At 47.3% G+C, this 18,787-nt stretch overlaps 1 protein-coding gene across 1 annotated transcript in view; it reads right to left on the reverse strand.

The window, feature by feature from the left end:
• Positions 1-1,129: 1,129 nt before the first annotated feature.
• The window catches only part of CNNM2 (cyclin and CBS domain divalent metal cation transport mediator 2), a 176,199-nt gene continuing 158,541 nt past the window's right edge, over positions 1,130-18,787 (reverse strand). Inside the window, 4 exon segments of the mRNA XM_066354740.1 lie at positions 1,130-10,380; positions 11,076-11,260; positions 15,134-15,199; positions 18,133-18,226. Coding sequence (XP_066210837.1) covers positions 10,171-10,380; positions 11,076-11,260; positions 15,134-15,199; positions 18,133-18,226 — 555 coding nt within the window. The 3' untranslated portion in view covers positions 1,130-10,170.

An 18,787-nucleotide genomic window follows, 5' to 3' on the forward strand; every position in this document is an offset into this window, starting at 1 on the left:
TTACCACATTTTTTATATTGCTGTCTCCATAAGATCTTAGCTATGTAGTAATCCCTTTTTGGTCAGATGTCTCTCTGACAGTGGGTCCAAAGACTGAGAAGTGGAAAAAAAAAACAATTGGAGTAAGAATTCCACTGCTTATCATCGCTCTCCTAAGGGCCACCAAAATAGAGTTTCAAGAGCTCGGATTCCATACGCGGCTGAGCCCGGGTGCACAGGGCTGCTCCTCTGAGAGTCGCTCCTGTGAGAGTGTGCTGGGAGGAAGTGGCCCAACGGCAAGCACTCAGGGCAGCTGCAGTTGGGCTTGTTGGACATTAATGTGAGTGTCTCTGTTGTCAGTGTAAGGAAGCTGAACTCAAAATATATAATCCTCCCTCCACCACCCCTTTTTGTTTAAACCGGAGGTATTTTAGACTGAGAAGACAGATCTTCCAACTCTCTTCAGAATTTCTTTCCTGGGTATTTGAAAAACACCACTTATTTTCAGGCTTTGTAAAAAGTACCAGGTGCCGCTTTTCTGGCGCTGGCCTGAACTCCCAGCCTGAGGGATGCACAGCTGACAGGGACACGGGCACCCAGCAGCGGGTCTGAGGTGCCTGCTGGGCTCTCTGCACAAAGACTTGCCCCATACACTCATCTCCTCCAAGGTGGTCACTTAAAGCTCAGATGGTGTATTTCAGAAGTCAGTTAAAGTCAAGAAAGTTTCATATTCTGTTTAGATCTTAGATTTTCTCCTACCAAATAAATGCATAGCACTGCTGAGACCTAAAATAAGAAAGCAAGCCCTTCAAGCTACCCTGCAATGCTTTTAGAAGTGGCTCTTAATAGAACTAGAATAACTTAGAGCCACAAAGCCTGTAGCCATGTTAGTATTGTTTTTAAGTAATCACTTTAAAGCCACTTTCAGTGACATGTCAGATCTAAAAGTCCTTTGTCCATGTTTAGATATTTCTAAATCAGATTTATTTATTTAAGAAATACTTTGTCAACAAGTGTAAAGCCCTGCAACTTTTCTAGGGCTGCCAAGAGCATTTAAAAATACTTTGCTTATTTACCGCAAATAGCCTGAGATGAACAACTGCAGGCCTAAGTCTGTATCAAGGGTAGAAGTCTTGTCCACATTCCATGTTATGGAAACTATTTCATTTTTCCTTGATGGTGGGAAAAATGGTAACTATGATCTAGCTATTGCCATATAGTTAATGGCCCTTGGTTTAGTAATTTATGTCTCAATACTTAGGTTTCTCATGACATTCTTTCTTGGTGACTGGAGCACAGAGCTTTAAAAATTTTTCCTCAGATGGAACAATTTCAAATGATAACACAACTTCAGGAGGGCCTGAGAATGAAATGTTTACCATGGAGCAATGGTGCACTACCACCAACAAGCGGGCGGACACGCACACACACATACAGCCACCAGGAAGCAGATCAAGGTGACAGAGTCACCCACGGCACTCCACCTCCACCTCCACCTCCAGACAGAGGAGTTGCATTCCACACTGTCCTCACTGCAGAAGATGTAGAAATAGCAGAAAGCAAGTCATAAAAAAAGAATGCACCTGCTCGCATAATGAACAATCAAATTTTCTCCTTTACTGGTAATCGCAGCCATTCCCTGTCCTCAGACATGGTCTCTTCATTCCAAGGCAAAACCATCTGACTTGTTCCAACAAAGGTAGGTCATTTCAAAAATAAAGTATACACAGTAGTTTAAGTCCCTCTGAAGAGCTTTCACACAAAAAGTACTCCTATTTAAACATTTCTTCTCAAGCTTGCTGACTCTGGTCCTGCAAATCTATGTAATCTACTTTTTCCAATTTAAAACAAAATGACCATTTTTCGGTCTGGTCCCTTCAGGTTTCTTATCACAAAATAAGATACTTTTGCTCCATTTTATTACTAGAAAAAATGTGTATTACACAGATTGCTTCATGAACCAGATTAGGTACAAGTATGTCCCCAAATGCTTGCTCTCCTTTTGAACTCTCCCTAAAGTCCTGTCTAGCCAGGGCTGTCGATGAGGCCTGATGCATTTGGGCCAAGATAAACGCCCCCACCCATACACACTGGGGCCCAGGAAGCCAAGTGCATGTTCTTCCCATGACATAAAAGAACAGTCCTCAAGCCACACAAGTTCCTGAGATATTGGGAAAGAGGATTTGCTAAGCAAACCTTCCCAACAAAGAAAATGTTTATTAAATGTCCAGTCTGTTTTTGAAAGAAGATTCTCACCAGAGGTAATCTTTGACTTGTTTTGAGTTATCTGAAGTGACTTCATTTTTGGACCCATCTGCCCTCAAGTCATTGATGTAGCAGACTTGTGGTAAGAGAGCTGCTCAATCTACAGATTTATGCCTAGTGCTGCCCTTTGAGTGCCTCACAGTCACTAAGCCCTGGCAGGAAAGCACTTGGACAAAGAATTCTGGCAAATTAGTCCCTTGTCTCCTTAGGCCTTACAGTCATCCACTAGGGGAGAAGGCATGCCCCAGTATGTCACAGAGAAAGGGTCCTATAACCATTCCTTTGTCTTGAAGGTTCTTGAAAATAAGAGCACAGATGTGAGAATCTTGGAGGGGAAATGATGAAAGTTATACAAAGAAAGCAAAAGTTTAGTAGCCATCTGATAGAATTCAACTTTTTGGCTTTCATAAGGAACCATCCTTACTAAAGTGAATTACCTTCAGAAAGTACCACAGAAGTTTTCAGAAATCAACTCTGAGCTACAAAAAGGTCCTTCCGTTTGTATCACTCGTTTTCTCTACAAAAACCTCTGATAACTGTGTCCTCAGAAGTGAGCTGAGATGCCCCAGATAGAACAACTTGTTATATGAAGTAGGAAGCCCAGAGCTTTTTTCAGTAAAGCTTAGAAACGAACTAGCACACAGGTCATGGATGCAGACAGAAAGCTTAGGCAAATCTCATCATGGTAGGAAAACTCACCTCTATTTTCCTTAGAGAATTTTCTGATTTGAGCTCAGGACTCATCTGGACAGAAAAAAGCAGGAAAAACTAAGCAAAGCAGCCAATGGGTGTGGACGTGCTGGAGAGATCATTCCTTCCCTGGCCTTGCTTGCTTTCTGCTCAGCTTTAAGTGAGGCAGACTCCCGAGAAGATAAGCCCTTCACTGATGTCTAGCTCTGCCGTCTACGGATAATGACAGGATGTGGAATGGTGGTTAGGTCAGGCAGTGTCTCAAGCCAATCTTGTCAGCAGTTCATTGAAATGTCTTCATCCCCAGGATATAAATGAAGTAAAATCGACCACAAATATCATAATTAACAGAAAATAAGGGACCAATCAGCAAGAGGCTCAATTCTCAAAGCAGTCTTTGGAAAGTAAAATACAGACTAAGTGAACAGAAAAAGGATTCCAAACAGATGTGGACTAGGAATGGATCACAGAGGGGCTGTGAATCTTGACCAGAAGAACTTCACCATCTGGTGACGTGAATGAGGAGGGGAGGGAGGAAGGAACAGAAACCTTGAACAGAAGTGGTGACAGAAGAGGGTTGGACCACACCAGCTATTTGGGAATGTGTGATACCCACTGAATCTGGAAGAGCATTAGAACATGACTCACCACATGCATGCCTGGTGTTTTTAACTCGATGAACCCTCTAGGCCTGCTGCATCCTTTCTCCTCCCTAGTCTTTGTGTAGCAGAAGAGGCCCCACAGAGCTGTTTGATCTTCGAGAGCCAATTGAGAGGTTTGGATGAGGCCTTCGGCCTTGCCTAGGAGAAAGCAGCTTAGATATTTGCCCTGCTGAACTGTGTGTAGTGATTGAGCAGGAAATTTCTGGAACAAATGTGGATACCCTCAGTGTTCTTATCTAAAACAAGCTGATGGGGGATAGTTACAGTCCTTACAAAGGAACGCTCCCCTGCCACCCTGGTGTTGGCTACACCAGGCTTTAAGTTGGAAGCATCCACTTCTCTTTTAACACTGACTGTGATCTCTGTCCAGAGGAGCTGCCCTGCTGTTACCATGCTGACCATCGATTTCCAACTTTCCCACCAGTAAAGCCAAGCAATTGGGTAGGGGACCCAGACTGGTGTTGCACAGATGAGGGGGAAAGAGGGAACACACATCTAGAAGGGTGAACAGAAAACCGTTTTATCTAAATAGAATAATAGAAATGAACAAAATCCTTTTAAAACAATCACAAAATTTACAAATAAATTGGTACAAAATAAATAGATTGTAAATCTACAACATTGTTTGAATTATAAAATGCATTCGTTATGACAATCAGCTCATTAAACCTATACATGTCACTTGTGCTTTAGGTTTACGTACACAGCGCTCTGAATACTGTTCAGAACACTTCACTGCTGAAAAGCATGAAATGTACGCTATGATGCAGTGAGTAAAGGCTAAGGAGGATCAAAATCAGACACAAAGCAAAGTTATTTGAGGGCCAAGGCAATGTTGGCATTGGACCTCAAAACCAAGAAAAGGCATAGTAGAAGCCCAGATGGGCAGGCAGCTTCCATGGTCCAGAGAGATGGATTCTGTAATCCAAGGGTGGGAATTAAGAGGTTATTACTGTTGGGCCAGGCTACTGACCTGGCTTGGAGGGTGGGAGTGAGGGAGGAGGCTCTGGTCTCATGGCCATGCTGTACCACTATACAGAGAATAGACCCCATCACCAGAAAACCACCTCTAAAGCATCTCATGGAGGTACTCAAGAGGCCCTGCCACAGGTAAGAGACCTGCTCCATCCTCATAGGAAACACAAGTCATCAGAAATAGAGGTGGTCCCAATAAAAGGGGCCGGGGATGCTAGGACCAACAGAATCTGTTTAAGACAAACAAAATCGCTACCTTCTCACCCACTTTAAGGGACAACAGAACCTAAGCTCCATGGATGAGGGGCTCCAGGACAGATCTCAGCGACAGTCGTACTAACAGTAGAGGCGTATGTACATAATAAATAATAATATAAAAGAAAGCATATACATTTGTAGATTTAATGGGCTTCCAGACACAAGGGAGGTCAGTGGACTGATACTCTACTTTCACAGTAGACTTCAGACATGGGGCAACGAATCAGAAGCTAGGCTGGCGCTCCCTGGGGAGTGCAAGTCCCAAGGCCCTATCTTCCCACTCCTTTCTGCTCTAGAAGTCTGAGACCAGCTGTTTAGAGTGAAGGGGCCTGGGCCTCCAACACAAAGGGCACCCAAGTCCCCACCAGATCCATTTGGTAGTTCTCTTCAGCGTGAATCAGGAGTCTGGCCCCAAAGAATCACTTTCTGAGTGAATCTATGTTGGTCAGATGTGGGTAAGCAAAGGCCAGAAGATACCCTGCCAAGTGAGGCAAGACATTACTCCTAGTCATTCTTCTAATTTATTCATGTTTAACAGGCCCCTGGGTATTAAAACTGGAAAACATGTATTCACTCAGGCCTTACACTATGGGTCAGCTCTGTGTACATAGAAACCTTCGCATACAAACTCCTAGACCTTGACTCTTGCACTAGAACCTTCATTTCCACGTTGCTTCAAGGATAACCTGGTATTTCCTGTCAAAAGATAAGATTCCAGCGAGATGATGTCAGTGGCTCTAGCACACACTGAAGGCTTACCTGACCTGAGCCAATCACAGATCTAAGAAGCAAAGACGCTCCCAGCAGACTACGGAGGAGGGAAAGCTGCTCCCAGCTCTGCAGTTGCTGTCAGCTCCCGCCTCCCCCCTTTGGTCCTGAGGGCTACCCGACTGGGCAGAAGGAGAACCAGTAAGCAAGCATTCATTGCAGAAGGAATGCCTGTCTGTCCCAGAGGACAAAGGCTGTCACAGCCTGAGGGATAACACCAGCTAGCTGGGCCTGGATGCACCACTCACCCTCAGACAGACACAAATGAACCTCAGCTTAGAATTCTCTGAACTATCCTTTCTCTCCTGTCAGCCCACTTGAATACAAAAGAAATAGGAAAAGAAGAAAGATTTGCAAATGGCCCTGAGGTATAAAAATTCACTGAGTAGGTTGCTCATTGATAAATTTGCATCAGAAAAGTTTCTGATCCTCAAATCACTGAAGTCCCTCCTAATTCTGGGTTAACCTACAACTCACCCAGATACCCTTGTCAGACAGAAGCACCTGACTCAAGACAAGTCTGTGTCCTCATCAGGAAAGTGAGCACAGACGCCTCCACACTGCACCGCCAGCTCAGCCTTGGCGTTCTCACCCCTGCAAGACAAACCTGTCTGAGATCAAAGCTAAGGAAGCTGCTCCCTCTGCCCACGCCACCAGTGAGCATGGGCCATGCGATGTACACCAAGCCCATCCCCCCCCCAGTGGCCTCTTACTTGAAAGTCCTGAGACCAAGGTAAGTGCTTTGCTGTGCCAGCCCAGGTGAGTCCTCTCCTGGGATCACCCCTGCAGACACTGGAGGAGCCTTGGTCCCCTGACCCAGGAAAGGCAAAGACACCACAGAGCCGTGGCCCGTTTTCAGAAGATGACAGGGTTGAGTTTTGTTCATATCACTGACCAGCCAGGACACAGGTTCAATCAGTCAGAGCCTACTTAGGTCGACTTCTTGACCTGAGAGAATTTGAGGGCAGACAGACATTCATGGTCCCTGCTTAGATCAAATACCTGTTGCTTCATTTTCTAGGGAAAACGCAATTCTACTAATTCTACTTGTACCTACTACTATTTTCCTAGACTTGAGAAAGCTGATCCTTTAGTCACATGGTCCTGGAATAGCACAGGTAAATATATTCACAGTAAGTGTTTCACATGAATAGTGTGGAGTTCTGCATTCAACATTTGCACAGAAGTTCCTTGAAAAACAGTAGAAAATGGTAAGATGTCCTACTCCCTCCCCCTTGGGGAAGCCAGCTGTGTTGCCATGGCACTGAGCTATCTCTGGGAAGGGAGGAAGGGAGGACTAATAGTTCCCGGGGGTGCCCTTTCAAATTCAAACTAAGAATCAAGGCTTAAGCTAGCTGGTTAGCACCCAATATCCAGGAACAAATCTTAAGGAGTTGTTTTCCTAAGAGTTTCAACACGTGATTTTGGACTTGCCTGATGAATATAAAACAAAGGAATAAAGGGAGAGAACCTCTAAGGCAGTAGGAAAAAAGCCACTTTCATTTATAAAGAGAAAGCAGACAGTCCTGGGAACATCTGGATACTAGGAATCCAGTTCCAGGAGGAACCTCCGAGATACCAGCGTGGTTGCTTAGGAACAGGAAGAGTTCCATAGCAGGGGCCACGGTGGCCGTGGAGACAGAGAGGCCCTAGGTCTTACCACAAGGGCTCCCACAGAATTCAGGACCCCAGGACCTGCACCTGCTCCACAGCCCTCTCTCCTCCATACTTACAGAGCCAGCAGCCCCAGGAGAGGACGATCAACAAAGATGCTAAGGACTGGCCATGACACATCAAGATCCGAAAGACTGCCTGACTCCCGTTTATAGGTGGAATTGCACAGACCTTCTAAGCCAAAACCATTCTCCTGCTGCCCAGAGAAGCAGTGAGCCAGCGATCCTCCTTCAGCGGCCTGAGGTTTGTTTCCAGAGGGAAAGTGGGGCCTGGAAAAGAAACCTGGTCGCTCAGACATTGTTATATAAGGGTCTTGAGTGTTACCCAAAGCAGATGGAACTATAGCAGAATGTTAGCCTCCATTCCTATAGAGACCACACAGGAATGATTTGTATTCCCTGTTGTTAGAAAACAGTATAAATAATCAAAGGTAAAGAATGGTTTATAGAAAAATACAAACTTGGGAGATTAAACTTTCATCCTCTGGAAGCCCCCACTGCAAAGCTGCCCTTGCCTGCTCCTTTACAGAGAGGACAAAAAGCCACCACACTGAGCAGGTAAGACAGGACTGAGAAGTCGTTTCTCCCTCAAGTCAAGGAGGCAGCAGCTGGAATCAATCCTTCCTCCACACCTGGTCTCTCACTGAACTTGAGGATTCACACAAGGAACAGTGAGGCTCTGAAAAAGGTCCAACGCATTAGCTCCCGATTCCAGAGGCTCCTTCCAGAAGCAAGGCTCCCTGAGACAAAAGGTGAGGAGGAGCACATGCTGTGGCCAACTCCTCCAGACCCCCAGGTGGACAAGTGCTGACCCAGCCCAGACAGTGGGGTGGTTGTTGGGGGAGAAGCCTCCTCCCCCTGCAAGGTCCAGGCTCCACTTCAGGGGACACTCATTTCTGCCCACCCTACAGAGAGTTCCAGTTCCTGTCTTACTGAGGTTGGGCTCAGCTAGATGCATCTTAAGAAACTGAGATTTAAACTCAGGTCTGTTATAAAAGGACACCCCTTTCCCCGTGGTGCAGAGTTCCACTACCATCAAGCATCAAGCTACATAGTGGGGCTCCCTCCCACGATGGCAGATTGGGTGCCACACCTGTGACAAGGTGCAGCCAGTACTTCCCTCACTAGGGGCATGGCGCCTTCCGCAGAGGACCCTCAAGGACTACCAGCCCAGAGAAGATACTCGCCAAGTGTGCATATGACACTGGAGCCACCAAATCGCTTGCCAAAAGGCAAGCCAGCACGTTGCTGTGATTCCAAAGCACAGCCCTACCCTGCAGAGCCTGCTTGGGGGGGGGGGGGCATTCCTACCTGAGGAGGGAGTAGCACTGCTCTCAGCCCCGGGCTCCCTTTGCTCAGTGGGGTGGGCCCCAGTGGGGACAACGCTCTCTGCTCTCTTCTCGGCTACGGCATGGACTAGCATTGCTATATGAAAACTGGTCAGTGTGAATGCATGGACAAATGTCAACAAAATGCACATATCCCTTGGGCTAACACTTAAAACACAAATAAGATAGTTAAGAATTCAGTCACTCAAGTAATACCTCCTGACATTAATTTCACTACGCGTGATGAATTTGGTATTAAAATACGACAGAGACACACACGAAATGGCCACAACACATTTGGTTTCTGAATCCCTGTTTGGGGGCCACACTGACGCTGGCCGTACAGGCAGCCAGCCTCTCTGGCACGGGCTGCATCTGAGGCGGGAGGCACTGAGGTCCTCGGGCGGGGGACACGGCCAAGGCTGGGCCCCACAGGCCCAGGGGCACGGGAAGAGGGACCATCGGCTCTCTGGAAAGAGGGGCAGGGGCTGGCAGTCCCCAACGTTCCCTCCTTTCAACATATGGGCTTACATGCCACCTCCGCCGGGAGCACACAGCCCGGTGGGAAGGTCCGACTCGGTTTCTGACCATTAGACACACCCGTGGGAAGGGGAGGGGCTGGAACGCCACAACATGTAGTTTACTCAAGAGCCCCGTGGAAGATTTCCATTTGGCATCTGTGTAGCAGCATCTTGGGGTAACAAGGGTGGGAGCGGGGCAGGGCGACGGCGCTGAGCTGGGTGGGGAGGCCTGGTGCCCCAGAGATCCAGGCTGCAGGACGTCAGATGCAGTCGCCTTGCCTCTTGCCAATGATAAACCATGGGTTTAAAATTCATTAACATTCATTTTGGTGATAAAAATTCCTTAGGAGTGGGAGCAAAATCACATTCCAAGCAAATGTTAAACCTTTCTGAGGGAAAGGGACACAGTTAAACATTAACTTAAAACAACACTGAGCTCAGAGAGGCGACTGCAGGTCCCACCCAGAGCAGGCTCCCCCGCAACGTCACAGACTTGGCAGATCCACGTCAGCACAGTTTTCTTCCCTCATCCTTCAGGCTTGACAGCGACACCCACTGGGGCACAGAGGAAGGGTGCCCCTCGCTGGGAGGGCCCTGAAGGCCTCTGGAGGGGCAAGTTCATCCTGTGAGGGTCACATCATGGGGTCGCAGCAGAGTTCAGGCAGGACAACTTAAAACTCTGCAAAAGATACTTTTTAAAAACATCTCTTGGAAAAAAAATAAATCCCAACAATTTTCAACTTCATGCAAATCAAGGAAGGAGGAGAGTGAATAAGAAAAGGTACAGCTGAAAAAATAAACACGATTCTATTTGGGCGGAAGTTCATTCCGAACGTCTCCGGCGCCACGCCCCCTACGTCGAGTTCCGGCTCCAGCTTCCGTTCCTGCCCTCACCAACCTCCCAGGAACGGGACAAAGTCTTTGGTCTCGGGATGCTGCAGGATGCACATGGCACACAAGCTCACACTAACAGGATTCACTGCCAGACGAGGCGAGGCCCAGTGGCCTGGCCGGGCCTCGGGAGCGGGAGTGGTGAGGGCGGGCGGGCGCCCTAGATGGCGCCTTCGTTGTGTAGGCTGTGATTGGCCTTGTTGTGCGTCACACAGTTCTGTTCATTGAGCAGGTTGGCCGTCTCGTCTGGCAACCCATCATGCAGCTCCGTAAGAGTCAATTCAATTTTAGTGTTTTCACTGTCTGAAGACTGAGGAGTTTTGTCCATCCGGGATGCCATCAAGGCATTTTGGTATTGCTGTCTTGAGATCTGGGGCCAGAAGATGGTACAGAAAACAAACCAAGATAATGCTTAGTTTTAGGTTCCCTTGTCTGGATATCGTATTACATGTTAAGTCCCCTGAAAGGCCCCTAGTTGCTTCTCTAGAAGAAAGTCATCCTTGAGTACAAACTGAGCCACTTTTAAAGTTCAAGTTGACTCCAGTAAACAAGGCAGTTTTTACTGATATAAGCCACTTCCAATTTTGTCTCAAAATTTCAGAGACTAGAAAATGGAGCTAGGCTTCCATCAGCGAAAACTGGCTTGCTCTCCAGAAGACGTCTTTACTTCATACTAAGGAAAACACCCTGTCTCCAGGGCAGCAGGTAAGTGGAGGGCTCTTCCCACTCCATCCTGGCCAGTCTTCCAAGTCTCCGACCTCAGCCCTTTCAGGGCCAACCAGAGTCCCCGGAGTCCCGAATTCATGAAGACTTGTTTAAAAAGGCGGATTTTTTTTCTTACGCTCTCCGGCTTTTATTCTCTGACAAAGCCACGCCTGGTTTGCCAGCTCATTTGGTAGAGCCAAGGAGATATGTGGTTCTCCCCACCTGAGTTTTGGGCACAGCAGCTGGAGGCCGGGCACCCACAGAGTGATGGGGAAGCTCAGCGGAGGGGCCGGGGTGCAGATGCTGGTTGTGGGCTGGACCGCGACCAGTCAGGCCCAGCCAGCGGCTCTCTGCTCTTACCTTAACGAACTGGAGATCGGAAAGGGCGCGCACAGAGTAGTCCGGGATGTAGACTTGAAGGAATGAAGAATTGAGCTGATTATTGCTGCTCCCCAAAGTTGGTGTGATTGCGTCAATCCGGTCACTTCGACTGAGAGAGTCTGAGTGATTCAAGCCACATGGGCGAGGAGGTGACTTGTTTTCACCTGGAAATGGAGGGGGGAAAAAACCCAACCACATTTTACATGAGATAGATGTAACCAATAAAGGCAGCTGTCTATTTTCCAAATAATAAAAATGTAGCAATTAATAGACAAGCTCAATCAACTTATGCCAGACCCTCAGCCACACAGCTCACCACACAGGCCTCCTCCAGAGCACTGGCTGGCTTCCCATGGTGACAGGTTCCATTGGGATCAGCTGCTCAGCCCTGTCCATGTGAACTGACACAGCCCTTCCTGGGCCGACAGTACAGACCCTGTGCTGAACACTATGTCAGGGCATTGCCTCATGCTATGAAACACAACAAACCAGGGGGAGTGAGGCCCAAGCCAAAGCAAAAGCAAAGGACTCTTGAGGATGTTTATAAATCAGAACATGTTTAAATAGTTCTGTCTGCTCATACCCCATCTCCTGGCCAAACCTATTATCTTTGTCTCTGACTGCAATAAAGCCCACATCAGGTGGCCTGAGGATGCTCATTGCTAGGAGACATCAAACCCTTATAAGGTTTGAGCTACCTTAGGTGCTATGTGATTCTTCAGACTGACAGTAAAAGGAAATGCAGGTCAGTCTAGGTGACATTGCTCTGAAAGGCAAGTTTACTACAGCTTCTAATAAATTTCCTTTAAAATAAGACGAACCGCCTTGCCAAAGCTGCTTCCATTGTTGCTTTTCCAATCAAGTATATTCCACAAATTTTAAGTGGGTGCCCACATGGACAGGCCCTGCCTTGCATCATGCCAGGACTAGAGGAGACCAATGCTCCCACCTGATGGTTGGCTCCTCTCTGCAATGTGTCCCTGACAGATGCTCTCGCAGAGGCAACTACTGGGAAATCCATCAGCATGCCCATCGAAATCTGCCTCCCCAGCTTCAAATGACAGCCTCCCCTCCACTCCATGGAGTTGAGTAACTTCCATTCCTCTGCTACTTGAAATAGCCCTGGGAAGTTCAAAGGCCCTATGTTCGCCTTAAGTCTCTTCTTCCCCATCTGAATACGTCAACCGTTCTTCACCTCACGTCTTACCTACCACCTTTCCCTCTGTGCTAACCACCATCTGATTTCATTCATAAATGTTCCTCTCAAAATATGACCCCCACAACAAAACGTGGCAAACACTTAAGGGATGTCCAATGAAGAGTTCCCTTTCTGCTGAAATTTTTATGTCACAACTTTCCCCACAATTTTCATGTCATGAACCAATTTTTCATTGTTAGGTCAAAATTAAACTCAGTGTAGTAGTTCCTCTTGTTGCTTCCACCTATCTTCTAAGACAGGGGTTGGGAACCTTTTTGGCTGAGAGAGCCATGGACGCCACATATTTTAAAATGTAATTCTGTGAGAGCCATACAATGACCCATGTACGTTAGGCATTATCCAATAAAAATTTGGTGTTGTCCCGGAGGACAGCTGTGATTGGTTGGCTCCAGCCACCCACAACCATGAACGTGAGCGGTAGGAAATGAATGGATTGTAATACATGAGAATGTTTTATATTTTTAACATTTTTTTTATTAAAGATTTGTCTGCGAGCCAGATGCAGCCATCAAAAGAGCCACATCTGGCTCGTGAGCCATAGGTTCCTGACCCCTGTTCTAAGAGAACAAAGCAAATTAATAAATTTATCAGATGTTCTTCTGTTTAGCAGAATGGGACTTTGATCAGATGTCCCAACGTCGCAAAGCCTCAGATTTCTTACCTGTAAAAGGCAGATAATAATAGCACCCACCTCACCTCACCTCACGTGGTCTGATGAAGATTCAAAATGAGATCATGTATAGAGCGCTTAGCACAGTACCTGACACCCCTCAGTACCCGGCCACTGAGCCTGGTTAGCATGACTCCATTCTTTCCTGCCAGCTTCCTCCCACACCTCTCCACCTCCTGCTACCCTCCTGATGGCGCCTTTCCCTGTTGGTCCTAACTTTCCCCAGGCTGACATGCCCAGCAGTGTTTTCAAACAAGAGATCCCTGTATCTCTGAACTTCAGCCCCAAATCACATCACCATTTCTACAGCTACTTTCAGGATGGCGTTTCCTTCTGTGGTTTACAATTTAAATGTTAGAAACATGACCCATTTAAAGGGCACTCTGCTTGCTGCCCAGACTGTGCAGGTAGATGTCTGGGCCCTGGTGCAGTGCTCCTGAGTCTCCTGTTCTTTTCTCCTGAGGGGATTACATTTCCTCTGGTCTTCCAACGTATCTAGACTCCCAGGCAGCTTCCTCCCTCCCCACCGTCTCAGCTTGTGGGAGACGAATCCTCTGCTCTGCCAGGACCCAGCGTTGGTCCCGCAGCCTGTCTGGAGAAGCAGCCCCTGCTCCCAGGACCCCGTCTGCAGCACTGCAGGCGCCAGCCCGGTCGGCCCTGCATCAGTGCGCAACAGGGCGTGTGTCTATTTCCTCATCGCTAGAAGACTTTAAGCAGCCTCCCCCCAGTTCAAGTCATGTTTTGTTGCCAAGTTTATATGCCAAAATTTTAGGCAATTATGAAAACAACTTTCAAGCTTCATTCTTCTTTATGCCTTCTCAGAGGTATTATTGTCTTCCTGCTTTTCGTCTTGGCTGTTTTGATTCATCCTACCTAGGAATCCTCTTTTTTTGGTAGCAAGCTAGAAAGACACAGTGAAGAAACACTCCCAGCCTCTCCCTCGGAACCACAAGGCACTTAATAGAACGGGCTGAAAATCACGGCTTTAGTTCAGGCCCCAGCTGTGTATCATATTTTAGTAATGCCAGCATCCCTTAGGCCTGGACCCGAAAACGTATTTTTCTGTTACTGGGTCAGACAGAGTGGATAGAGCTAAAAAATCTCTTAAGTTTTACGGGAAACGTAAAAAACAAATGACATTTCCATGAGTTCCATCCAAAAGTCACTCTACTTCAGCTTCTGTGACATTTTAAATAGGTGGCAGATGCCAGCAAAGAAAACGGGGGAGGAAGAACCATATATACACATGTGTGTGCACATGCGTGTGTATGCAGAGTCTGCCAACAGGTCTGATTCAAATAGCCTTATGTATATCTTACCCCAAACACCTCAAACCTTCCAGAGCCAAGATTTGAGGGAATATCAGTTTCAAGACAAGTATTGCCTCCTTTACCAAATATCAGTATTTTAGAGTTTTGTGTTTTTGAAACACAAATTTCACCAGATTTTAAAAATCTAAGCTGTATGAAACAAAATAAATACAGAACAATTGTACTATCAAATAGTAAGATCAGCAATTTTAATTAAAGAAAGATTAAACCTTAGCCTTTGTTTTTAGCAGCTGGACAGTTAGCCAGCCGCCACCGCTGTTCCTGCAGGGCAGTCATCAGCAGCTAGCTAGGAATGTGCCCAGCACTGGATTCAAAACAAACAGGAGAGCGGGGCCACCTGCCTGACGGAGGGGGAAATACACGCGCCCCGTTCCCACAGATGCTGGAAGGACCAAGGAGACAGGAATGCTGAGAGTTCTCCAAGAACAGGTCTTAGTGCTTCAGGCTGTCACTCTACATGTCCTGCGGAAGTGTGGAGTCCTGGGGGCCTCTGCCTCCTCCCAGAGAAGAAACCAGATGCAGTGCCTTGCTGCCCTGAAAACCCAAGGTCCGCGGTGTGGTGAGGGCAGGCAGGGGACGCCAGCACTCCAGGGCCAATTGGCTCCCTTTCCCTGTTTCATCTGTTCCTGTGTCAACAGTCCCTCCCAGTGGCCCAAACCCTTTCTGCCTCTATTGTAGGCTAATACTTTCCTGGATAGCTCAGTCTTAAGGCACAGAAATGTGGAGTTCTAGAGCTTACAGAAAAACTGCCGATGGCTTGTATGGGGGTCCAGGGAGGCAATCAGAAGAATTATGAAAAGGAAACATGCAGAATTACCTGGAGAACCTGCTGCTAACAACTCTGTTCTGCTGACAACAAAGGTACGAGACAGGGACAGAGGAACTGAAAAATGGAGAAAAACAGGGTGAGACCATGTCAAAAGGCAAGAAAGGAGATCTCTGCACTCGGGACAGGAGTAGATACCAGTCCTACCAATGTAAGCCGTCAATTTCAGATGAAAAAGCCTATATGTTATGTAAATAAACCAAGAGCACACACTGCTTTCCAGGAAGAGGAATGTGGGGAGGCCGAAATCCTAGTCACATGCTTTTTACTAACCTACAAATCTCTTAAGCCATTAATACCCAATTGGGTTATAGCTCAAAACGTGCTCTCCTAACGGATTTAGAACTATCCGCACAAAAGTGGAGCTAAATTAGCCAAGTAAATAGAGAATGTCACACGCAGATTTCCAGGGGACAGCAGAACAAAGTGGCCTCCTCACTATTACCCAGCCAGGGAGGAGCTGTAGCTCCATCTGAAGGATCCAGTCAACTGCCCCACTGGGCAGAAGTCAGATCTTCTGGGCAGGTTTCTTTCTTTCCTTTTTAAATTGAGGTATACTTGACATATAACTGGGCAGATCCTGATAACCGATTCTTGTAGGATTTTTCTAAGCAATCAAATGAATAGAAATATTACCTTGAAATTACTGTATTAATTCCATCTCTCAGTGAACATACAAAATCCCAAATGTGAACTGTAAAGTCAAGTAAAATACTGGCTTTGTAACAAGATGCTATTAATGAAATTCCCTTCCTTTCTGGCATTTCCAGCTTGGTAAGGCACCCCACCACTTTTCATATAGAAGGCCACTCAGCAATTCCTTTTCTGAATGGGACCCACCCTTACATAAATCCACAGTTCAGTGTAAACTGGGCCAGTATGAGCTGCAAGAACCAGTAAACAATAAAAATGTGCAAGTTACCCTTCCAGCTTTTTTTTTCAAAACTGCTTTATAAATCTGATTCTGCTCACCTGGGCTAATTTGAGTTTGGTGGCCAAAAACAGTCACAATCTCAACACCTCTTCTACCGACGTTCCTCTTGTGTTCTAGCGGTTACAGAGCACTCGTGTGCGAATCATCGCGCTCTGGTCTTAACAAGCACACGAGGTCATCTTACCATAGCCTCTCAATAACGAGGAAGCCAGGGCAGGCACTGTATGTGCTGGGATAGAGGCTGTAACTCAGATCTTCTCGGCCCTGTTAAGAACCTCCCTGTCTCCTCACAAGCAGTAAAAACAGAAGATCACCTTCAAGTTTACAGCAGACACCAACTAATGGGTCAGAGGGGGTTATGGCCACTCTGGATGCAGTCAGCAGTAGACAATGGGGACACTGGCCCATATGACTCAAAAACCTGCCCAGGGACAGTGAGAAGATGCAGCAGGGGTAGGGGAGGTTTAGAAATGTGAGGGCATCCTTGACGTCTCTGGCTCTCTGATTGTAACATCTTGGTGCCTGAGATATCATGTGGCACAGTAGACGAGGACCAATGTCACAAAAACAGACCTGTCTGGAGGTATTGCTCCCTTTTTCAGGCTGGTTTTCAGAAGTGACAGTATTTTTTTTTTTTTTTTGTATTCTTCTGAAGCTAGAAACGGGGAAAGACAGTCAGACAGTCTCCTGCATGCGCCCGCCCGGGCCATCTTCGCTCCAATGGAGCCTCGGCTGCGGGAGAGGAAGGAGAGGGGGAGGGGTAGAGAAGCAGATGGGCACTTCTCCTGTGTGCCCTGGTCGGGAATCGAACCCGGGACTTCTGCACGCCAGGGCGACGCTCTACCACTGAGCCAACCGGCCAGGGCCGACAGTATTTTTTTTTTAGGATGGGTTATTTTTAAGTTTGAGGTTTGCAAAAGTTGTTTCCCTGCATAGCATGTAATTTGGCATTCTGACCACAAGGTGGCACTACAGCACCTCTGTTTACCTGCCTGCCCTCTTCTAGCCTGCATAAGGTAGGAAGCACATACACCAAGTAAGCAATGCCAACAAGGACCATTCAAATCCCATCCCAGAGGGGAGGCCCGGTATCTGTGTCCATGTTCCTACGAGGACAGATACTGTTTGCTGGCATCTTGTGCTCAGAGCACCCCTAGCTGGCTGACTTAATTGGCCAGCTCCACTCTCCAATTAAGATCTGAATATAGGCAATAAATAAATATTAAATTAACAACCTCATTTATCCTTAGGAAAGTGCAAATTTAAAAACCTCCAGAATAATTAACGTTTAGATGGCTCAACAATACAAGTGGTGGGTACAGAGCAAAGGACCCTCCCCTGAAGGATGAGTGTGAACTACCATGGCCGCGCGGGAAACTGCAGGGTGGCAGCCACTCGAGCTGCAGATGCCCTCACACCCTGTGGCCCGCAGCTCCGCTCCCCAATACAGAAACACACGTACGTGCACCAAAAGGCAGGCACAGGAGTGCTCTTAGCCACACCAGCCACGGTGGCCCCACACAGGAAACTGCCCCAGTGTCCCTGAGCAATGAAAAGACATGCATTGCTGTACAGCTGGACGATGGAACACTACAGAGAGGAGGAGAAATAAAGTATAAGTGTCCCTGACAACAGAGGAGTGTGACAGGGACAACACTGGGTGGAAGAAGTCACACTCAATATATTACACCTGTCTAATCCCAGTTATATAAAGTTCAAGAACTGGCGAAACTAGTCTATTCTCAGAAGTCAAGGCAGCGGCTAATCCTGGGGGAGAGTGGCTGAAAGGGAGTGTCGTGGGGACAGGAGTCCTGTGGGGTGGCGGATGTCCTGTCTCTGAGTTGGGTGCTGGTTTACACTGGCGTGTTCAGTTTGTGAAAACTCACACACTGAGTATATGCTTATGCTTTGTGCAGGGTGTTTTTTGTATACATGATATAGTTCAATAAAAAGTTCAAGAAGTAAATAAATAGGGTCAGCTGGCAGGGAGAGAAAGTGGCCGGAGAAGGGCACCATTTCCTAAAACATCCCTGCCCCCGAGCCGAGGGCAACTCACCTGGAGAGGAGGTCAGGGCCATGACGCCGTAGTAGGAGAAAGCACTGGCTTCAAACTTCATACCTTCCTTCCCAGCCTCTACTTCCACCTTCCCCTGCGAAAGGAAACGGCAGCATTTTCAGTCCAAGTCCGTGACTGTCTGCAAAGCCTCAGCAAGATTTGGTCCTTCCTTAGATTTTGTCTAGACTCCTTTTCCAACAATGCCAAGGAAGTAAGCCTCTGATCATCTTTCCCACTTAGAGGGGAGGGTCCACTTATCTTAGATATGAAAACTAGACTCGGTGGGGGATGCAGAGAGGACAGTGAAAGTTGATGTTTAATCTCTCCAGTCCACTTGGTATTTTCCCAGCATCCTCAGTTTGTGGGTAGGAGCCCTCCCAGGACTAAGATGAGCTCTTGCTCCATCCATGGGACAAACACTGAGAAGACAGATGCTCTGTGCCCGTCACCCAAGCTGTCTTGTAGGAACCCGAGTTGGAGCAGTCAGGGTCAAGGGTCAACATGAGTTGTGGCCATGGAACAGAGAGGATTACACTGGTTCCCAGGGCCACAACTCGTCTCACTAGCATGGTCCCCTGACCAACTGAGCAGGTGTCTTGCAGGCCAGTCCCCTGTCGCCCAGACTCCCCAGAGGCACTGCAGCAGCATGGTCCTT

The sequence above is a fragment of the Saccopteryx leptura genome, chromosome 13 (genome assembly GCF_036850995.1).
Source record: "Saccopteryx leptura isolate mSacLep1 chromosome 13, mSacLep1_pri_phased_curated, whole genome shotgun sequence".
NCBI classification, from domain to species: Eukaryota; Metazoa; Chordata; class Mammalia; order Chiroptera; family Emballonuridae; genus Saccopteryx; species Saccopteryx leptura.